We start from the raw sequence: 23,823 nt of genomic DNA, 5'->3' as shown, positions 1-23,823 counted from the left end.
GAAATTTGCCCACATTCCCCGCCGGTAAAAGTAGTTGCATAATTCCGCAATGTGTACCCTTTCCCCCTCCCTGAGTGGTGGAGGCAGGGCGAACACGCATGTATATGCACGCATGTTATAGAAATGTCTGACCGCACGCACACGTGTGCGCAATTTTAAGTGGGAGTGCACTGTGCGTGCAAATCCCGCTTCTACCCTGTAAGTGAGGGAATTTTAAAAGCCACACGTGCTGACGCCAGGGTCATTTTCCCAGTTTATTCCCAGTTCGCCCAGTTAAAGGATAGGACTTTCCAATCCCCCTAGTTTAATAGCCCCCGTTAGCCCCTAACTTTTAAAACCCCGCTGAGCTGCCTATATTTTTGTTTTAACACTTACACGCCAACCGCAGCAGAAGTAAAGTTACGCGGCAGGAAGCCCTGGTGCGTGCCAGTGCGCGTAACAATTTATGCACATATTTCACCCATGCCCCGCCTCCTTGTGCAGCTTTTTATTTGTACGTGCAGCGGCATGTACCCGCGCATCCCAGCGGCTTTGAAGAACTTAAGCACATGCCATACTGGGTCAGACCAAGGGTCCATCAAGCCCAGCATCCTGTTTCCAACAGTGGCCAATCCAGGCCATAAGAACCTGGCAAGTACCCAAAAACCAAGTCTATTCCATTTTACCGTTGTGGCTATTTTCTAAGTCAACTTAATTAATAGCAGGTAATGGACTTCTCCTCCAAGAACTTATCCAATCCTTTTTTAAACCCAGCTACACTAAGTGCACTAACCACATCCTCTGGCAACAAATTCCAGAGTTGAATTGTGCGTTGAGTGAAAAAGAACTTTCTCCGATTAGTTTTAAATGTGCCACATGCTAACTTCATGGAGTGCCCCCTAGTCTTTCTATTATCCGAAAGAGTAAATAACCGATTCACATCTACCCGTTCTAGACCTCTCATGATTTTAAACACCTCTATCATATCCCCCCTAAAGCTGCTCGGCGTGCGGTAGCCCGACACTCACTTCCCCTCATTTCAGCATGCTTGGGTTTTTAAAATCCACCTTTAATTGTCTAGGGTTATTTTCCAGCGCATATTTGTGGTTCTCATAATCTTGGGTATATTCCCTTGGATTCTCTGCAGGTTGTATTTTTCCTACAAAGCGCTACGCATTCTAGGCTGAGATCACAGATATTTTGCGTTTTTGCGGTTACTGCCCTGAGTTGAAGTAACTAAGCACATTCGTATATGTAGAAAGATTTATCTATTTATTTTATTTATTTACATATATATTTATATACCGTGCTGTTGTTTGTTTTTAATTCACCAAACAGTGCCACCAGTTTCTCCTCCTCTTCCATATTTCCTGAATGTTTTGCTGTTGTGTTTTGTAGGAACCGCTTTCCCACCCCCTACCCCTCAAAAAAAAAAAAAAAAAAAAGAAATAAAGCAAATTATTATAAACCAGATTTGAACCACAGCTCCTATCTGAGTATTTGAGTTATTCCGTTTAATACAGAACACATTGAGAGCTAAGTATGAATATGCACTGCCAAGCCCTGGACCCATTTCAGTTTCCATAGTGTGATCAGTTACTGTGTGTGGTTTGACATCCACTGCTTAGCGCCCGTCTCGCCAGTATTTGTTGGAAACCCCTATATGAAGCGCTGTATAGGCGCAGTAGTGATCTTGGGCAAAGATGTTTTGTTGAACGCTCTCAAAGGCAGCTTTAGATTTATCTTCCTATCTATGTAGGAAACTTATATTCTCTGATCCTCCAGTCGCAGCGGACTACAGCAGAAACATTCATATTCAACAAATACTAACAGCGAAAGATGACTGTTTACTTTAATTACTTCATGCTTTATATGTGGACCGGCACCTGATCTAAGATAGACAGTCAGCAAAAGCCGAGATGAAAAAAAAATGGGATTTAAGGAGCTTTCTGAAATGGAGAGAGTCCATTTCAGTTCTTGACTCCTCAGGGAGGTTATTCCATCGAGTGGGGCCTGCTATGTGGAAAATGTTTTCTAGGCTCGATTAGTCATGCCTGAATGAGAGGTGGGGTCTCGAGGAAGCGTTGCAAAGAGGAGCAGAAACAACGGGACTGGTTGATATTTCCGAATCGTTTGAAGCCGAATGAGGAGAGGCGAGTTCAGAAGCCAGAAACAAATTGGATCAGTGCCAGCAGGTTGATTGTAGCCGTGTACCATCCAGCAAGGCCTCGGGTTCCGAAGAAGACAGATGTTGAGGCAGTTTTACGTAACTGCGTGGATTACTAAAAAGTCTAGCATTTGCACAATGCATCAGTGGCCCCGGTAGACCAGTGGAAGGAGGAGGAGGTGATGCCAGTACCTTGCATGAACTGAAGAGAAAGGTGGTGGTCGGCAAGCCAGGAAGGCTGGTGGGATGAGTGGCAAAATCAGCGGCCTGCACAGGCTGAAGGGGGTTGCCCATCGTTGAGCTGGAAGAGGAGGAGGTCTGCTGGCTGTTGAAGCACTGCCAAATTGGTTATCTTCCCTGATTTCTCTTAGCATTGTCCGTCTCATCGTTTTGGCCAGCTGGCAGGTACTATACTCCTATCACTATACTCTTACCCAACACACCTGGGATTCCTACCCATAAAGATTCTACTGAGCATTTAGTCTCTTGTATGATCTTTATCCTGTTGGACTCAGTCGAGAGCTGGCCAACTGGTAGCGAGAAAAAAGTAAATAATTCCCTTTCTCCTAGGGCCTAACATCTCTCTGCCGAGGCCCTGATGAATAAAGACAAAATCCAGTTGCGAAACTGGATCTGCAAGGCAATGAGGCTTTTACGGGATTAACCCGAGCTGTTTCCTCACTGTTCTTGCTTTATTGCCAGGAGAGATTCTGCATTCTTCTGGTGGCAACTCCATTATCCAAGCTCAAAGGTGTTCTGTTCTCACATACCTCAGGGGTTAGGTAATCCTATTAGAAGTATTTGTTACCTGCAGGTAAAAGGGGATGAGCACTTTCCATATAAAGTACTACTGCTGTTCTAAGGAGCTTAATGTATTGCCAGTAGAAGCATTAGAGGGGCACTGTCAGGGTTTGGAAAAAATAGATGTCTGACACCCAGTTTACAACGGTGTTGCAGCAAAGACAACTTGCAAATCGAAGCAGCAGTGATTTAGCTGTGTTTTCCGGAAAAAGTGCTCCGTAGGGTGGATCAGTTTGGTTGTGTGCATATTTTTTTTACTGCTCCGCCACCGAAGATAATGAAAGTAAAGCAAGATATAAGAAATAAAATTGCAAGTTCTTCCTTTTCATCCAGCCACGCATGACAGGGTACATTTGCATGTGTAAAATCAGGCGTTCTGCTATGTGTGCTTCAGTGGATTTTCAGGTGCCTCTGTGTGTGTAAGTTCTGGGGACGTGCAGTGGATTTGTGCGTGGAATTTTTGGACCCGAGCGCATAGTTAACTGTGTGACCACCCGATTGTCAAACCATAAATCGAGTTAGAAACCGTGTGTGCAGCTTTAGGGTTAAGCTCACTGCTGAAAATTTGTGCCATAATTTGTGCAGCTACATAATAATATTTAATTTGTGATTCACCACTCTCTTACAGAGAATGAATCGCTTTATTGGCAATGGGAAAATTTTTTTTCTTTTTTTTTTTTTTTTTATTGGCTCCTTCCTGTCTACTACATCGTTTGAGATATGCAAATTGGAGCAACAGGATTGGCTGTCTTGCCAAATTCCTTCTACACTCTAGAACAGGGGTTCCCAGCCTTTTAGGGATCGTGGACGCAAGAAGTTTCGTGGACCCCCTACCCATGTCTCTCTAATTTTTGCATGCCATAACAAAAGAATTAATCATATGCCCTCCAGAATCATTCAGAATGTATAGAACTTAATCTGAAATAATGCTTACTGATCTAAAGAGAATACAGAGGGCAATTGCCATAGCTATTTAAGAACATAAGAAATTGCCATGCTGGGTCAGACCAAGGGTCCATCAAGCCCAGCATCCTGTTTCCAACAGAGGCCAAAAACAGGCCACAAGAACCTGGCAATTACCCAAACACCCTGAAGATCCCATGCTACTGATGCAATTAATAGCAGTGGCTATTCCCTAAGTAAACTTGATTAATAGCCGTTAATGGACTTCTCCTCCAAGAACTTATCCAAACCTTTTTTAAACCCAGCTACACTAACTGCACTAACCACATCCTCTGGCAAGAAATTTCAGAGTTTATTGTGCGTTGAGTGAAAAAGAACTTTCTCCGATTAGTCTTAAATGTGCTACTTGCTAACTTCATGGACTGCCCCCTAGTCCTTTTATTATCCGAAAGTGTAAATAACTGATTCACATCTACTCATTCAAGACCTCTCATGATCTTAAAGACCTCAATCATATCCCCCCTCAGCCGTCTCTTCTCCAAGCTGAACAGCCCTAACCTCTTCAGCCTTTCCTCATAGGGGAGCTGTTCCATCCCCTTTATCATTTTGGTTGCCCTTCTCTGTACCTTCTCCATTGCAATTATATCTTTTTTGAGATGCGGCGACCAGAATTGTACACAGAATTCAAGGTGCGGTCTCACCATGGAGCGATACAGAGGCATTATGACATTTTCCGTTCTATTAACCATTCCTTTTCTAATAATTCCCAACATTAGCTCTGGAACTTCTTTGAAACCCCAAAGAATACCCCCAAAATACCACAAGGAATACCAAAAGAATTTGTCTAACCAACTCCAACTCCTTGGCAGTCCAAATCCCAATACCCACCCTCTTGACAGTCCAACGCCATTGTTTAGTGCCTCTACCCACCTTTAGGCTTTGTATATATTTGTATATAGTACTATTTGTATATAGTACTTTTTATGTAATCAACCCACATATTTATTTCCAAGTTATTTTCTTCCTGTTCCTTGTAAGACATTTACTTGTCACTGTTGTTATTGTTCAAATTGTAAACCGAATTGATCAGTAATTCTGTTACTGGAAAGTCGGTATAGAAAAGTTCTAAATAAATAAATAAATAAATAAATAAATTGTTTGCTTTTTTTGACTGCCGCAGCAGTCATAATTGAAGTTTGAGGCCAACAGTGGCCTCTATTACCCACCCACTCCAGTTGCAGAAGGGAAAAGGAAGCAAAGTTAAAAAAAAACAAAACAAAACAAACTCCAGGTTGGTAACTCAAGGTGACCTGGCAGAGAATCGGCACTGGCACCCGCAGTCTGATTTTCAAAAGGCAGTGCTCACAGAGTTTCCCCTTTGAAAATGCGGGCTGGCGGGGGTAAAGCTCTGTGCACGAGGATTTCAGAATTACATCCCTTCGTGTACGAACCCTGCTCTCTTTGTTTCCTCACAGGTAAACGTCTGCTGCTCTTCACAGTGTGGACACTTTTATCCTTAGTGGGGAGAGGAGTAGCAGTTTTCAAAAGGCCTTTTTTGCATGGGTTTACCCACATAAAAATTTTGAAAATTGACCCCCTTTTAGTCTGCTTTTCTTTTACACTTTATTTTCTTTCATGATTCTTGCAAACACGTGCAGAAAACACTTACATTTTAGGACAGCAAAAAGAGAGCCTACTTTTCAAAGGGGAAGGAGGCTTTTGAGAGATCTGACTGTGTGTCCTGCTAAGTAACCTTTGTGTTTAATGTCACATCCGCACCCGGCGGTCTTCCCTCGTGCACCTTGGCGTTCCTCAGTCCCACCCTCTTGGTTCCCCCCCCTCTCTCCCTCTGGATTCCTGGGGGAGGGGCCTCGCCTTTCCCTCTGTCCCCTGCCATCCAGGCTCATTCCCTTTTTACCAGGTCAGTCGTGGATTCCTGTTTTCTTCTTTATCTGCCTTTTCTTCCCTCATTTGTCTCGTTACATCTTCCCTCTATCTTTCCCCTCATGCTGTCGACCCCAGTCCTGTTTCCTCCTTTCTTCCTCTATCATTTTTGGTGCAGCTGTCCTCTGTCTCTCAGGCCAGTGGCAGAGCACGAGACGGTGGCAGGAAATGCTTCTCACTGCTGTGATCACCCGGCTTTCTCCTGCTTTCCTCAGTGGGCAGCAGTGGCAGGAAATGCTTCTCACTGCTGTGATCACCCGGCTTTCTCCTGCTTTCCTCAGTGGGCAGCAGTGGCAGGAAATGCTTCTCACTGCTGTGATCACCCGGCTTTCTCCTGCTTTCCTCAGTGGGCAGCAGTGGCAGGAAATGCTTCTCAGTGCTGTGATCACCCGGCTTTCTCCTGCTTTCCTCAGTGGGCAGCAGTGGCAGGAAATGCTTCTCACTGCTGTGATCACCCGGCTTTCTCCTGCTTTCCTCAGTGGGCAGCAGTGGCAGGAAATGCTTCTCACTGCTGTGATCACCCGGCTTTCTCCTGCTTTCCTCAGTGGGCAGCAGTGGCAGGAAATGCTTCTCACTGCTGTGATCACCCGGCTTTCTCCTGCTTTCCTCAGTGGGCAGCAGTGGCAGGAAATGCTTCTCACTGCTGTGATCACCCGGCTTTCTCATGCTTTCCTCAGTGTGCAGCAGTGGCAGGAAATGCTTCTCACTGCCTTGATCACCCTGCTTTCTCCTGCTTTCCTCAGTGGGCAGCAGTGGCTGCTGAAGGTTCTCCGCTCTTCCCCACATCCCCACAATATGCAGAAGTGGGATTTATGACTCTTAAGGGGTACAATCGGTCCCTCTCTTCCCCAGCTCCACTGGACATATGATTGTGCAGTTTGAAGCTCCTAATGGGAGTGAACTGCCACTCTCTGTTGCTGCTCCTCCTAGTCTGCAGCAGTGTGGGGTGAAGTGGAGTGGAGGAGTAGCCTAGTGGGCTACGAACCAGGAGACCAGGGATTGAGTCTCCCTGTTGCTCCTTGTGACCTTGGGCAAATCACTTGACCCTCTTGCCTCAGATAATCTCCCGCAGGGAAGGTGCTCACTGATTGAGCTGCCCACGGCCTGGATGATGTCATTTCCTCCAGTCAACTTTTTTTCCTTCCAGTGTCCTTCAGTTTCTGTACCTGAGAAGTTATAATGTTGAAAATGCAGTAAATTAACAAGGGGGTTCCAGCATTTTGACATCTTAAGTGGGTCATTTCTATGACAGCTTAGCCCAGATCAAGTTGACTTCAAGCCTCATTGTACTTCTGTAATAAATCAGACTGAGCCACATGACCCGATTAAAGCTTTGATCTCCTCCGTGCCACGAGGAGTGCCTGAAACTGCACAGAGCCTGGTGTGGCCGACTAAAAGATTTGTTCAGGCAAGAGACCACTTCTTCAAGATGCAAAGACTGGGCTGGGAGAGCCGGAAGGGGGGGATTTAAAGTAGAGGAAGATGGTAAATCAAGGCTCATGGCAACCCAGCCCCAGCCTCGGTTCAGAGTAAAACTTTTTTCTATTTTGATCCAGCCGAAGAAAAATGCTGGGTCAAAAAAAAAAATAAAAGTTGTGTTGCATGCATTAGAAAAGCCAGTACTGCGAGGTCCGTGTGTAGCAAATGGACATCGTGTGTGTGCGTCTGGGAAGAACGGTCCCTGACACCGTGCATGTACGCCTTCCCAAGCCATTGGGTGCGTTGCTGTTAGTGCTGAGTATTCTTAAAACACAAAAACTGCTTTTCTTATATATATATATATATATATATATATATATATATATATATCATGGTATGAGACTTTGCTGTTTGCTGCAGTTCAGTACAGGAGAAGAGTTTTATATCACATTGTAAATCACTTAAAATTCAATATAAACGGAAAGAAAAACCACCTAACAGTTTTGGCTTAGGGGACTGTACTATAAAAACTTATAGATGGTTTGTAAAACTTTATTGCAAAAGATAATGAGACAGTACAGTCGAAGGCCCAAGGACAGTAAAGTAAACCCAGAAAAAATTCAAAGTCCTTACATTTATCCATAAGTTAAAGCACCACAAAAAAAACTACTTTAACAAAATGTTTAGGAAAAAAAGTGAAAAATTGTTCATTTTGATCAGCAGCCATCTCTTCCCGTGGCCCCCACCAGTTTCAGGATCATACAGTGGTAATCGCTACATACTTCAAAAGGGAACTTTTCCAACGCAAAATTCACCTACAAATTTTTTTTTTTTAAATATTATAAATAAGCACATTCTGTTAGGAATGAGTGTGTTTTGTTGAAAACAAGCTCTTTTTCTTTGGTGTGGCTATAAAACTCAATCATTGCACATCTTCATTTTTCAGGACGTTAATTTGTGCTCTGATTGGTTTGTGTATAATTAGGCAGCTGGCTTGAACCCACAGGGGGCTCTGCTTCGACCGCGGTGCAGTTTTGGACAAAACCCACCTCTGTCTTGCACGTGCAAACGACAGCACTTTCTGTCAGCGAATACCAGATGATGGCACGGTTGCTAATGAAATGAGAAACTTAAAATCCTACGGAAGAGGAGCATTTTTCATTTCTGAGACAAATCCACTGCGTCTGTGGGAATGCGACTGCGTTGAGCCTCCCTGAAGAAGCCCGGGGGCAAAGCTCGGTCCCGGGTCAGAATTTCATCCGGTGCTTTCTTAAGTAGTTTTGAGTGTTGCTTGAACAGTGAATTCATTTATAGTTAGAAATCTCTTCTGAACGGTGAAGATGTGCAGTTATTGAGTGCTTATCTTCAACTAAAAAGCTGATGTGTAACTGAAAGTGCTGATTGATAATAAGCATTTTTTTTTTAAAAAAAATGTTTTTTTGGGGGATGTTTTGTGATGAGTGTTTTTGGGGGCATTGCCTTGGGATAAATATTGTTTTTTTGGGGGGGTATTGTTTTGGAGTAAGTATTTTGGGGGGGATTCTGGTTTGGATTCTCCAGTTTAGGGTTTGGGTTACGTCTGGGTGCTAGGGTGTAGGTGGTGCGCCACTACTGTTACAGCCCTTCCTAGCTAATGAGAGGGAGAAGGGGTTGAAGACAGAGAGAAAACAGTGGGAAAAGAGCCTCCCTTCCCCCAAAAGAAAAAAGGGTTTCAAGATTACTACTGATGAATAACCATATTAAAAATGTCAGTCGGTCACACTGGTCATCTGTTTCAAGCTTGTATTAATTCAGACAGGTCTATGTGCCATTACTGCGTTATTCCTGGGGATAATTCTGTGCAACTGTGCAATGCAGGCTTGGCACACCATTTTCCTCTCATGCAGAACTTGGCTCCGCAGGTTGGTGAGCAGTTTACAGAGGGGTGAGCACAGCATCCGGTCATGCACCTGGGGCCAGTGGGACGTGGCATCAACGCTGGGCCGCCGGCCAGAAGGGACAGCATCACTGTCCCGCCCCCAACGCTGCGTGTTCTGAACTTCCCAGCATGCCTTGCATGTCCCCACTCTTTAATTTATACAGGGCATCGATTAAAAGCCACGTTACTGTAGCTTCAGTGGCGCTCCTCCATTACAGCTGCCGCCAACAGTGCTGCAACTGGGGCAGCGCATGATTTGGCCCCCCCCTCTTCTCTCCTAGCAGCTTCACGCCAGCTTCTGCGGCAGAAATGGCCATTGCATGGCCTGACGTCAGCATTGCCTGCATGCCTCTGTCTCTGTCCTCAGCTGCCACTGTACAAATGCAGTAGCCCAGCTAATGCTTCACCTGTCTGCCACCTGCGGTCTCAAACACCTCTTAAAGGCACAGTACATCCCACCAAGAGCGAGTTAATAAATAAATAAATAAATATATATATATTTACTTTTCAGCCCTGGCTCATAGGTTGTGAAAATCTGGCCTTGATATTGGGTAGGAATTGGTGGGGACAAGATGGTGAGAGTATGGGGGGAGGGGGATAGAGAGTGCCAGGGGTCTGGGGGTTAGGAGACAGAGAGTGGCAGGGATCTGTGGGTGAGGGGGACAGCAAGTGGCATGGGTCTTTGGGGATGAGAGGAAGAGTGTCTGCATCTGTAGTGGGTGAGGGAGAGAGTGGGAGTGACAGAGGCCAGCCTTATCATCTATTCTCACAGTGTACTCCTAGGGGATTTCTGAGTAATGATTGTATTGCATTTTAAATTAATTGCCCGGGCAGTGATTTGTAGTTATTTGCATGCAGAATTTAAAAATATTATGCCTAGAATGTTTAATTTTTTTAGCGAAAGATTCCTCTAGGAATAACTCTGTGTAAGTTCAGTGTAGCCTGTGAACTTTACTCCAGAGGTAGAATTGGAAGAAAGCTTCGGACAGCTTCATGGTAATGAACTGCAGAATACAAATGCTTGTAAATAAATAAATAAACTCAGGTGTTCTGTGCATTAAACAGGTTTGGCCACATAAGCAGTCAAGGGTAATATCTAACGCAAGAAGAATAGGAGGAACAGGTTGTCAGCGCTGAGTGTTCAGCTTGAGCTGTTTTTTGGTTTTTTTTTTCTTTTTTCTTTTGTACAGCACCTGCCTGGGCTAGGAAAACCGCCGAGTTTATCGCAGGTTACACAGCAGGCACGGTGTACGGGTAATGGAAAGGACAGTGCAGGATTACATTACATCCAGACAAGACCAGAGCCTTTCCAAAATGACTACAGTGTTCAAAATAGGCATGTTAGTGTACAAGCTTCGTGCGTCAGATTCTTCCTTTTGGTGTAATGTACTGTTACGGATTTATAATCCAGTTAGATGTTTGAGATCTTCACAATTTAATTTGCTAGAGATTCCCTCAATTCGCCATGTCCGTTTATCCTGTACTAGGGAGACTGCTTTCTCCATCGCGGCACCCATTCAATGGAACCTTCTTCCTTTTGACCTCACATCTTTAGAAGATGTTAAAAAAATTTAAAACGGCATTTAAGGAATATCTGCTTCATCGTGCGTTCAATGATAATTGAGGCTGCATGAATGTTCTTAATCTGCTCATTAAAAGATATATGACGATTTATTAATTGAATATTCAATTTTTGGAATATGCTCTTATGTCTAAAATAGTAAGTGTACCATTAATATTTGGTATTTTGCGGCTTGGTTTCTGTGAAGCTGAAATCTGTTGTTTGTATTTTATTTTGTTTTTATTTTGTATGTACCCTTGTATATCGCCTAGGCCTTGTTAAGTGTTAGGCGATTAATACATTTTAATAAATGAAATGAAATTTTAAATTGTTTTTTACTTCTGACCCTTAAATCTATTTGAATAAGGCAAATCCAGTCAATGCCCCTTTCTTCTCTGCCGCTAGTGTGCTCTTTCTCTTCCTCTAGTCCATGGGCTCGCTTATTTATAACCAGCACCTTGATTTGATATGCCACAAAGAAGAAGGTCCAATGAGCATTCTCCAGTATAGACGGATCAGTGTATTTGTTCAGGTGATCCAGGGTCCGATTTTACCAGGGCGATCCTGTTCTCTCAACCCTAGCTAATCGTGCTGTAATCGCATTTTTATTTATTTTATTTTTTTTCTGAGCGGCTTGGCCGCAGTGCCTGGAATTTGGTGAGTGAAGATGGCTTGGTTTCACATATCTAACCTGCCGTTTCCTTCCCCAGAGGGCGTCCCGCGGGAGACGTTGATGCACTTTGCAGCGAGGCTGGGCCTTCTGCGACTGGCGTGGTTTCTGTTGCGGCAGCCGGGCGGAAGAGCAGCTCTTGGCGTAGAGAACAACGAAGGGGCCACGCCGGTGAGCCTGGCCTCGGAGAAGGGATTTCAGCATCTGCATCGGCTCCTGACCGCGTGAGGACTCTTTGCTTGTCTTCATTTAATAGATCTGGGGGGGTGGGGGGGTAAAGCTAGCTGAGATGTTATGAAACTGTGCTTGGTCATGCATGCAAAACTGAGATAGGCATCTTGAGGATTTATTGCATCAACTAGTTCCTACGCGGCCCTCCTTTTGGAGAAAAATTTGAAATGATTTCCTTTTCAAACAAGGAATACTGAAATTGATTTCACTACTTCTTGCAAGGAATGTTAGAAATAATCATATATAAAACACATTACATATCGTACCATTCACTTTATATTCACTTAGGGCTGGATGCACCGTTCTAACGCAAAATGGTGAATCTAGCGAAAATGGGGGGCGGGCCTGCCAAAGCCGGCAGCCATCGCACCACCGCGGTGTTATCGCTGCCGGCTTTCGCACCCAATAGCGCCGCCGTGAAAGGTGGCGCTATTGGGCGCGCTACTGGCAACGATAACTGTGCTTTCTTTATTGCCGCCAGCGAAGACATCGCAGCGTCCGCCTCCTCGCCGCCCCGTCTCCGCCCCTGGCGAGCTATCGCACACGGAAAAGGAACTTTTCGCGTGCGATAGCCGCTTATCACGTGCGATAAGCGATGGGAAATGACCCCCGTGGTTTGGCATGGTGATGAATTCAAGAAAACTGATTTTCCAATTGTCATTGTCTTCATAGCGCATGCCAGATATAACAGGGTTAAAACGGAAATCTAACTTCTCGCTGACCCTCCTTTTTTAGAGTAGCTTCAGGTTTTTTGAACAATGCAAAAATCTGACTTCAGATTCTAAATCCCATCCTTACAAACCAAAAAAAACCCTGAAGTACAATGTTGACCAATTTGATTGAAAATTTAAAAAAAATGTCAGGGCAGAGGGGAGCGGGATCTCGCTTCCCTTTAAAATGAACAATTTTTGGATGTTGTTTAGTTTGAATACTCACATGCAAGCTTTCAGCTTAGTACCTGGTTACAATTTGTGTGTGTGTGTGCGCGTATATGTTATACGTATATGTCTATATCTGATATAATGAGAATATATATAGAAATAAGTATATGTGGATATCTAAGAAGCAGCTGTTTGTATTGTTTGACCTTTTTTTGTAGTTTTTCTGTGATCTGAATAATACTTGAGCAGTGCACTTATATCCCATATATATCGTGTTTCCTTATCGGGTCAGCCGATTCATTGTATCCCTCATGAAAGGGGGAGTGTAGGAGAGCACAGGGAGCCATGAGGCAGGATAAGCAATGGCAAATGTCATTGTAGAAGTTTATTTTGCCTTCCAAAACTGATGCATTAAATCCTCTCTACAGCCATTGCTGCCGGCTCACATCACATGTGGCACATATGTGAAGCACATTTAAGAAGGAATGTTCCTCGGGGAAATGCATTAGAACAAGAGGAGTGCTTTGTAAAATACTTGTGAATGTGTTGCAATGTTTCCTGAGAATACCGTAAGGTGTCCTTTTGTCTTCGGCTGTTTTTCCAGGAACAAAATGTAGAAACCTGCAAAGGTATTCGTTTTAATGCAGTCAGTTTGACGTGGACGTGCAGTGACTTAATGTAACACTAATCACCTCCGGGGTGAAAATAGCTCCTTGCTAGAAGTTCACTTTATCCTAATTTGAGACCGAATGCTCGTGCTAGCAGTGGTGCAGCCCTGCCTGCTTTACTGGATCCTTTCAGGGTGCTACAGTCTCAGAGCCAAGACCGTCCTGGAGGCAACAACCCAAGACTGGCCTAAAATGACGGGCGGTGTATTTTGTGTGGGGGGGGGGGGGGGTGTCCGGGTCATAGCTTTGAATTTCTGTATTAAAGGCAATGGTCAGAGAGGATGCACTAAGGGGCCGATGCAATATTTTGGCACAGAAAGGGGGCGCTGAACAGTCAGTGCCCGCTTTAACGCACCCCCAGGCAACCCCTCCCCCGGGGGGCGCCATGCAATATTTTAATTAGGAGGTCACATTAGCAAGGAGGGCGCTAGGGTGCGCTTGCTAAGGAGAGCCCGAGCGAGTTGTCCCTCCGCCGGCTATGAAAACAGACGCCGCCTTTACCTGCCTGCGACGAGCGCTATTAGATTCGCTCCGCGTTGGGCTGCGCGCTGTAGAGGCTCCGATCCCCTTATTGCACGGCGGGGGGGGGGGGGGATTAGTTAGTGCTTCTTCAACCCGCGTCCAGCTGTGGGTGAGAACAGCGCGCTCGACTGGGCGCGCACCGTATTGCGTCGGCCTCTAAGTATCTTTCCCTGAGACGCAAAGTGGGGAAACCCCTTTAGTACCTCGGGTCTAAAATTATTTTAAAGTTTCTTGTGGTGGAATATGCAGAAGTTCGCTTTTCTGTGTGCGGCGGGTTTTCAGAGCCCCCTTGGGGGAGATGCTGTTGCCGTAGGAGGAGGCTGTGTCGCGGTCGGACCTCTTGCAGGCTCCAGAATTGTTTGCTGTTCCATAGTTTCAGACTTTAAATCCGATTCTGTCACACTCGCGGCTTGGCCCAGTCTCACAATTTGTGAACCTTGTTCGTTAGTGATCGCGACGTTTGGTGATGTGAAGCAGAGGGGGGGGGTCCCAAACTATGGCCCCCGCTGAGCTGCTTCACGCTTCTCCTTCACGTGACTCGATCCGATCTGCGGAGGAAGGTTGTTTTTTTTTTTTTAATTATTATTGTTGAATGCGCAGCGGCAAAAGGCTGGCAGGGGAGGCCGGGCCCCACCAGTGAGAGAGATCTGGTAAATACAGCTGTTAACAGAAAAAAACCCCCTGAATTCAGGTTGTGGCTGGAAGAACCAGCATGATAAATAAGCAGTGTCCTCGCACGTTAACGTAGGAGGCACGGAGTACGGGTAACGGGAAGGACGGTGCAGGTCCCTGAGGCAAATAATCGAGCTTTCGCAACCTCTCACTAAAGATTTTTTTGCAATATACTTATTGTAAGTTTTTTCCCTTTCTTTAGTATACTGAAGTCCTGCGCTGTTTCAACATCTGGCTCTTCAAAGGCCCAGCTGTTGCAAAAGCTCAAAGTGCACCTTGCAGATCCACACCGTCGGTGCAAGTGGCTGTTTCACTGGATTATTTGAGGTCAATATTCAAAGCCATCTAGCTCGCATGTATCTGGCTAAATGGCAGCTTTTTGAATATTTGCCCCCTTATCTAAGTCATTATCCGGCTGTAAATTAGCCGGATAAAAAAAAAAGGGGGCATTCCAGCTAATTTGAATGAATTTCACGCCTATTCAGCTAAGTTAGCTTCCGAGCAGACCTAAAGCTTATGCGACCTCGTGTGGCCAGATAACCTGCCCACCACAAACATTCAAACTCGTGCGCTGTCCAGGAAGCTCCCAACCCCGTGAAATGTCTCTAACTACGTGTTAGTGCGGGCCAGGTTCAACCGTCCCATCCCCCCCCCCCCCCCCCCGCGCTCTAAATATATCAGAAATATGGCCACCCGGTATCTGAACCACAGCCCCCTTTCCCGGATGCTGATAGGATGCGCTTCCGGTATTATTACCCGAGTAACGTCGAAGCACCTGGGATCGCATGGTACTGCAGTCCTGGGATGGGAAAGGGGGTGGCGATTCGGTGCCAGGTACGTAGGAAGGCTTCAGGGGGAGGGGGATGGCTTTCCTGTCCCCCCAAAAAGGGTGGTTTTTGGGGGACAGGAAAGCCATATTCTGGTATATTTAGCAGGGAGGGAAGGTTGGGCCCGGCTGGCACTGGTATCTATTTAATTTCGACATTTCAAGGGGGGGGGGGGGGTAGAGAGGGTCCTAGTCAGCAGGCAGGTTTGAGCGTTTGTGGTGGGGGCTGGGCGGCCTTCGACAATGTTTTCTTTCATTTATCATGATAAAAAATTGTCCGCTTTGTAAACCGTTATGAGGGCTTTCCGAATAACGGTTTATAAAACTCTCCAAATAAATAAATAAATAAATGTATTGGTTGGTTGGTTTATTTATTTATTTTAAGGCGTGCTTCTTAACAGATGATCTTTGAAAATATCTAGATAAGTAGATAGCTTTCTGGCCTCGCAAGGCCTAACCAGCCATATTCAACCAATGGTTGGTGAGGGCTAAACTTATTTGGTTATATAGAGCTAGATAACTAAGATAGTATATTCAGCAGGACAGGTTATGCGCCTGAGTTTAGCCGGATAACTCATCTTACTGACTATGGACCGCTTTATGATCATCGTGACAAAATATCTCTTTCTGCGTGGATCCAGCTTCAGTCCAAATACTTAAAAATTCTGCTGATGTATCTTACTTAACTCTTAGAAATATGCAACGCGGGAGGCTAAGCTTTTAGTATTTGAATGGTGAACTGACATTTTAAATAAATTAGAGACTGAGGCATTGTCTAAAGTTGTAACAATTTAAGAAAGCAAAGCAGTATAATTTTTAGGACCGTGGAGAATTTTTTTTTGTCTGAATGCAGCTGGCATTGTAATTTAGCGGCCCTGTACATCTGTAATTTAGCAGCAATATAAACAATAATTTGAATTAATGGCCATGCAGGCACTGCACATACACAACCAGCTCCCAGGATAAAACAAGGGAGCGATTTATTTATGTGGCTGCATTTTGCGCAGGAAGGGATGCCCACACTTTTGGTTAGTCCTGGGGTGACGACGAGGCATAAGGAACACACACTGCTCAGTAATTTAGTATCTGGGCTGCCCCTCCCCCCCCCCCCACTGGATGCACTGCCATGCACGGGGGGGGGGGGGACGACGACTCGGCTTCCATTCCCACCTCAGGTCTCCTGCTCCCTGGGGATAGGGAATGCTGTGGAGTTGGTATTCACAGCCGGAGTCAGTGGCCAGTGCATGGATTTAGTGGCTGCCTGCTGATGACTTACTGCAACGACCCCGGACGGGACCAAAAATAGGTTGGGAAGGGATTTAATATTTGGGGAGGGGGGGGAGTGGAAGCCCCAGTTAGTTGCGAATGAAGGCTGAAGGTACCGGTTCCAGGCGAGCAGGCAAGCCCCAAAGGAACAGAATGAAACTGCTGGGCAAAAAAAAAAAAATAACATTTCCTGGGGAGGGTGGAAGGCTCACCTCCCATTGTGACACCTACATGGTATATAAAAAAAAAAAAAATAGAGAGTGCAGAACTGACCTGTGACCAAGATTTTGGGGTTCACATCCTTGCTGACAAAAGGCAGTGGGATTTTTTTTTTTTTTTTACCTTTTCCCTGTTCTCTCTCTCTCTCTCTCTCACTTTCCCAAGACTGAACGCCTAGGCCAGCTCAGGGGACGTTTGCCAGCCTGAGGGATAGAGGGAAACTTCCAAGGTGCATTGTTAGCATCTTTCCCTGCCTGGCAGAGCAGCTACCTCCATGGCTTACCTAGGCCTAACCAGCCCCAACAGACTGGGGTATAAACCTGAATTTCCCTGCTGTGCTTCGAAATATGTATTTCTGCAGTGCAAACAGCTCCCCTGATGCAGAAATAAATATTTTGAAGCACGAGGCGTGTCGGGACTGCTTGGGACCATTTGAATAGTCAATCACAAAAAAAAGATAAGTTGTTTGATATTTTATTTGCATCAAAATAATCTTAAAAAAGTGAGGGACTTGTTTTGGAATCCAATGATTATTTAAAAAGCAATGAAGGTCATGTACCGGTAGTGCTTAGTATGATGGTCCTTTAATAGAGTACGTATGTTTCATATTTGTTTGGAGATTGCGCTGTTGCATATATATATTTTCCTGGCTCTCTTGTGACAAAAGCACACGTATGAAGTAAGCTGACATTCATGTACTATCACAGTATAACAAGTTGAAGAGTACACCTATTTCATGTTATTTGTTTGGAGATTATGCTTTTGTACATGTGGTGGGTATATGTGGGATATACTATATGGTCCCTATAGGTATATTATGTACACTTTTATTTTTTTTGAAGCCTTGTCCCTCCTGATATAGTTTATCAGTGAATCAGGGACCATGTCGGGTGACTTGCTGTGGTGGTTATTTCTGGAGAAGTTGGATACTTTTGACGTCTAACAAAGAATTTCAGATTTTTTACTTCTTTATATGACGTCGTTGGGACCCTATGATTTTTTATTTTATTTTATTTTTTAGGATAACTCTTCTCACTCTATTTAAAACCAGCCTGCGAGGGAATCTAAATTCTAGAACTCTTGGCCTTTTTCTCAGGTATACGCGCTTGCTGCGTTTAATTTTGTTAAAAGGGGGGAGCATTCAAGGCCCTTTAAAATGGGGCCGTTCTTAGGCTGATTCACTAAAGTGCGTTTCTGCCTGCCCACTAGAAATAAGGGGAGGCGGGAGGAAGCGGCCGCGTGAATTGGCCTGCCCTGCAGTTGTGAGAGCTCTTCTGCGACCGTACACTTGGAAGCCAGTTCCAGAGCAACCAGAGCAATTCGCCGTTTATTTATTTATCTATTTATTTATTTAAAAGTTTTTATATGCCGCACAATATGTATGCCCGTCTAGGCGGTTTGCAAAAGTACAAACATAATTTATGACAAAAAGAAAAAGAGTAAAAATTAAAATACATTAAAATTTTAGTTCTTCTAATGATATCTTCGCGGTGATATATAACTGCAGTTATTATATTTTATAAGCACTGTTAAACAGATAAGTTTTCAGTGTTTTCTTCAACTCTTTGTGATTTGCTGTCAGTCGGATTTGTTCGGGAAGAGACACTGAAGGTGACGACTTATTTAGTTAGTTAATTTTTTTTACTAGCTGTCGTCATTTGTCATTGTGGCACGTTTGACTTCAGGGCAGTGTTCAAAGGGATTTCCTTGGGTGATGCGTTTCAGGTGGGGTAAAAGTGACTGAAAATTCCTCACCCTCCGCGCACGCGCCTTAGGCCGCACCAAGAGGAGAGAAGCATTCCCGAGCGCATGTTTAGACCGGGAGCGGGGAGGAAAACTTCGCGTGCAGAGCGCCTTTTCAGATCCGTGCGAAATTTTCAAGCAGAATTCCATCTGCGGAAGGAGCAGACGCAGGCAAACTGCGTTGGTGCTTTGTATCTGCGGCAGTTTCTGAAGCAAAATCATGCGGGCGCGCTTTTCCTTTGGAAATCGGTGCAGAGCCCACCGGTTAAAAAAAAAAAAAAAAGTACACACAGTCTTTGTCCATTGTGGATGGTTTGAACATCACCCGCACTCCCTCCCCCCCCCCACCCAGGTGCCCACCGTTCTCATACACAAGACGTGTGAGTTTGTTTTGCAGTCGGTTTTTGCAACAGAAGTACTAGAATGCTGATACTTGGGTCTGTGAGCGGGGGGAGCCCTGTGCAACTTGGTGGTGGCGGCGGTGGGTGTCTCGCCGTGTGACGTTCCTGCGGCTACAGCATTTTTAAAGCTTCACCGATTCACGGGGGAGGCAGTCCTTTAGCCTTTGAGGTTCAGCGAGCATGGAGAATGAGATCTGGCTCCTTGAGCAAAAAATGACTGCTCAGCTTGGCAGTAGAGTGCCGGGAAAAATCGAGGAAACTATTATAAAGAACAAAATCACAGCACGCATAGAAAGCCATGGTGTAATGGAGCCAGCATGGATTTACCCAAGGGAAGTCTTGCCTCACAAATCTGCTACATCTTTTTTTGAAGCCTCCCTCATGAGAGGCTTCTAAGAAAACTAAAAAGTCATGGGATAGGAGGCGATGTCCTTTCGTGGATTATGAACTGGTTAAAAGACAGAAAACAGAGAGTAGGATTAAATGGTCAGTTTTCACAGTGGAAAAAGGTAAACAGTGGAGTGCCTCAGGGATCTGTACTTGGACCGGTGCTTTTTAATATATTTATAAATGATCTGGAAGGGGGTACAACGAGTGATGTGATCAGATCTGCAGATGAGACAAAATTATTCAAGATTAGTTAAATCTCAAGCGAACTGTGATAGATTGCAGGAGGGCCTTGCTAGACTGGAAGATTGGGCATCCATATGGCAGATGAAATTTAATGTGGACAAGTGCAAGATGATGCATATAGGGAAAAATAATCCTTGCTGTAGTTACACGATGTTAGGTTCCATTTTAGGAGCTACCACCTAGAAAAAAGATCTGGACATCATAGTTGATATTATATTGAAATTGGCGGCTTAGTGTGCTGTAGCGGTCAAAAAAGCAAACAGAATGTTAGGAATTATTAGGACAGGGAATAACAAATAAAACAGAGGATATCATAATGCCTCTGTATCGCTCGATGGTGAGACCATACCTTGAATACTGTGTACAATTCTGGTTGCCGCATCTGAAAAAAGATATAGTTGTGACAGAGGAGGTACAGAGAAGGGCAACCAAAATGATAAAGGGGATGGAACAGCTCCCCTATGAGGAAAAACTAAAGAGGTTAGGGCTGTTCAGCTTGGGGACGAGATGGCAGAGGGGGGATATGATAGAGGTCTACAAAATCATGAAAGAACTTGAAAAGATAAATATAAATCGGTTATTTACTCTTTCGGATAATACAAGGATTAGGGGGCACTATGAAGTTAGCAAGTAGCACATTTAAAACAAATCATAGAAAATTCATTTTTACTCATCACACAATTAAGCTCTGGAATTCATTGCCAGAGGATATGGTTAAGGCAGTTAGTATAGCAGGGTTTATAAAAGGTTTGGAAAAGTTCCTGGAGGAGAAGTCCATAAACTGCTATTAATCAATAGGGAATAGCCACTGCTTGTTGCCGGCATTAGTAAGCATGGGACCTATTTAATGTTTGGGTACTTGCCAGGTACTTGTGACTTGGATTGGCCACAGTTGGAAACAAGATGCTGAGCTTGATGGACCCTGACTCTGACCCAGTATGGCAGGTTCTAATTTAGTTATGAGGTCCACTATATTCAAAGATTTCTGCATTCTGTTGGCCAGTAAGATTGCTCTCGGCGGCCCTCGTGCTGCAGAGCCACACCACAGGAGTAAGCAGAAACGTGTCTGTGCATATATTCATGGCCAGCCCTGTGCAGTAAAGGCCACGGTGTCTTGTGCTCAGTAAAATAAAGATGGGAAAAAAAAACAAACCAAACCCCAGCAGCCCACAGCTGATCGTGTCCTTCCTTATGAAGGCGGAGCTCTGCTGTACTTACTGGAATGGGAGCACCAATGAGCATAATGAATTTGTCAGGTGCAGTTAGAGTACTGTTTTGCAAGCTAGCAACCAAACTTTGTCCCACCCTTGTAAAAGTACAGGGCGAGACAGGAATCATCTCTTTAGTTGAGCAGCTCAGTCCCAATGAGTTAAGATAAGCTTTTTTTTTTTCCCCCCAGACCTAGGGTGAATTGCTTACAGCGGAATCTGTGGCAGGTAAGACTTTATCTTTAACAGGCGCTGCCTTTGTCTGCGATGAATCTGGTTTATTCGCCGAAAGGTTTGCCTGTAGATTTCCTCTGCACGACTCGGGCTTAGTTTACCTTTATATGCACGCAGAAGTCATTTCCTGCTCGGTCCTAATACGTGCAGCTCTTTTCGACAATGCTGCTGGGTGTGTGGATTTGTTTTTTGCTAGCCGTTTGCTGAGAGAGGTTAGCTTCAGGTTTCAGGTCCTGGGTGCATTAAACTGGCTTGCTTGATGCTGGAGTGGAGGGATTTGTTGGTGAGTGTGCGCGTGTGTGTCTGTGTGTCCTGCGCTCTTGACAGTCCAGGTGTCCCCTTACAAGGGTGTAAAAGAGTGAACCCAGGGGTACTGCCTGCTGGAGTGAGCCTGGAAACTTTCAACAGGTCTTGGAAGAGCTCCCATGTCTGTCCGTCCGTGGGGGGGGGGGGGGAGAAAGGTGAGCGCTCTCTGTGCCGCTGCTGTGCTCTTTGGAGGGGATTGCACTGAAAGGTTTTTTGCTTCCTTCAAAGTAGGGGTGAGAGAGATACCGTCATGTTAAAGATTATGCACTAAGATACTGAGTTCTGGATTGTTGAATGCGTGGGTGCAGGAGGATCAGTGGACAGCGTGTTTTCGGAGAGGAGGCGTGTGTGTGTGTGTGTGTGTGTGCGCGCATACCTGTGTCTCGGGGAGTGTCTTGTTTGTGTCCTCCTGAGTAGTTACGTCAGCGGAGCAAATGTAGTTCAGGAAGGAGAAGGATTGTGTGCCCTGGTAGGAGTTCAGAAATTCATACAGACTTAGGCAGAGCGAAGGCATCTCATGTAATTCTCAGGTGTGCACCGGTTTATTCCAGCTTTCAGATTTAACAAAAAAAAAAAGGTGCAGACAAGGTAAGGATCCACTCAGTGAGGTTTATTGAAAACCCGGGGTCTTGGTTACATTTAGGCCTTTTTATTGTAAAACTCGGATTGTTTCTTCATGCCGTTGGTCTGAAGCTGCCCTATTTATGTTGACTCGGTACTCCAGTTTCCAGGAAGGCATTTCGGGACCCTGCGCATCCAGAGCGGACGTTTTATTAGATCTACGCCACCCATCAGCGCTCCTCGCCGTTTGCCTCCGCCACTTCCTAGGATGCCAGCAGCCAAACTTGGGGCAGAAGCTTTTCCTGATGAAAGAGTCAAGTGTTGGGTTTTTTTTTTTTTTTGCTTCTTAAAATAATAGAATAGGATTTTTTTTTTTTTTTAAATCACGGTGCAAGATAGTTACAAAGGGGTTCATATAAGACTTTCCATACTGGGTCAGACCGAAGGCCCATCAAGCCCAGTATCCTGGCCAAGCCGGGACACAAGTACCTGGCAGGATCCCAAGGGGGCAGAGAGAGTCCAGGTTGCCTATCCCAGGGATAAGAAGTGGATTTCTGCAAGTCTGCCTTAATAATGGATAATGTTTTGCCCAGAACTGCACCTATTCAGAGGCATTCAGCAGATTTTCTGAGCACTTATCTGGCTAAACTCTAGCTGGAAATCTCATTATGCAGGTAGAATGGAGCTGAATAAACTAGGGCATTCCTGGGAGGAGTTAGATTAGCTGCATACGTTATCTGGCTAACTCAGATATTCAGAGTTGGTCGGATAACGTAGCCGATGAACTCTGGAGAGCTGTCCTGAGGTTAGCCAGATAAACGCATCCGGCCGTCCTTAAACGTAGCAGCCTGGGTTCCATACTGCGGCTGCATCACCGAATCTCTCTCCAGAGTTAGCCGGGTAATTTTATCCGGCTAACTTGTGACTGAATATGAACCTGGCCGAATTGCTGTCTGTGGTAAGCCGTGTCTCGTAGGATGTCGCAGCGGAGAATGTGGTCTTGTTGGAAGGCAGTTTCTGGGTTCCTGCTCTCTCCACTTGCAGGTTTCTTCTCATCTTCATCTGCAAATAGCTCAGTTCTTGTCCCTTTGCTGGTTGTCTGTCCAGGCATGCGGTTGAAGCTGTCTGCCTGCGGGTCTAAAGAGAGAAAGTTTCAGTGCTGATTGATATTCTCCCGAACTTGCGCTAATTCAGCCTCTCTTCTGTGCCTGTTACCGTGTGCTCAGTATTGGGAGCAGGTGTTTCTCTCCACGGTCCTTTTGCTGGCCTATGAAGACTGTGCATGTGGGTGTTTTGTACGTATGGGTCAAAGCCTCGTGTGGGGGCCGTCGCTCCGGACATCGCCTTTTCTTCAGGGTTTGCTATAAAGGCGAGGAGACGCCTGTGTCGTCTCCCCCCAGCCCCCAGAAACCTCAAAAGCTATTAATAGTTACTCACAAAGCTAGAATGAAACCTGAATAAGCAAAATGTTGTGGGTTTTTAATTCACTTCTTCCCATTCTCCAGTTTCTGCTGCTTTTAGTAGTCGCTGCGTTCCAGATTAGCTCTGTAAAGCCATCAGCGGTGGGGCTAGCACTTTTATTACTATTTTCTTCTTGTCTGAGGGTCAGCATTGATGTCCATTGCCTCGGTGAAAACTCAGGGCGGTGTGTGTGATGAGTTTTTGCAGGATCAGAAGCATCCTTTGAGTCTGAGCATTAGCCAGACGCTGTTACTGACGTGGGGGCTCCCGCACCCCCCCCCCCCACCCCCCCACCCACTGCTGTCCCAAGTGTGTTGAGCATTTGTTGGGTAAGGATTTGTGTGTACAAATTTTGCATTGCGGTGCCGTGAGCTTCAGCCACGGCCCTTGCCTTGCAGGGTACGCAGCGAGGTTAATGCACCTCGTTGTTTTACCACGTGGGAAAACTTCATGCTGCAAACATTGCACGGGGGGGGGGTGCGTTTCCCTTCTCTTGCCTCTCCCGCCCATCCACCCTTCTCCGGGGACGGCAGAAGTTTGGGGACCTCCCTCCCCCCAGCCTGCAGTGGCGGCAGACCTTCTGTTTCCGCTCCTGCCACTCTCGTCTCGTGGTCCCCACACCGCCGCCC

At 45.4% G+C, this 23,823-nt stretch overlaps 1 protein-coding gene across 9 annotated transcripts in view; it reads left to right on the top strand.

The window, feature by feature from the left end:
• The window catches only part of AKAP13 (A-kinase anchoring protein 13), a 336,318-nt gene that overhangs the window by 99,051 nt on the left and 213,444 nt on the right, over window positions 1–23,823 (top strand). For 8 of the 9 annotated variants that reach the window (XR_003852464.1, XR_003852465.1, XM_029575495.1 and 5 more), the window contains exon 5: window positions 11,403–11,586. Coding sequence is in view for 6 of the 9 variants with exons in the window: in XM_029575495.1 (XP_029431355.1) it covers window positions 11,403–11,586 (184 nt within the window). In the remaining 3 variants the exon portion in view is untranslated. Of the gene's footprint in view, window positions 1–11,402; window positions 11,587–20,758; window positions 20,861–23,823 lie in introns of those variants that run through there. The other variant, XM_029575497.1, reaches the window with a different exon arrangement.

Source organism: Rhinatrema bivittatum, chromosome 13 (assembly GCF_901001135.1).
Source record: "Rhinatrema bivittatum chromosome 13, aRhiBiv1.1, whole genome shotgun sequence".
NCBI lineage: Eukaryota > Metazoa > Chordata > Amphibia > Gymnophiona > Rhinatrematidae > Rhinatrema > Rhinatrema bivittatum.
This window is presented reverse-complemented; position numbering and strand designations above follow the sequence as displayed.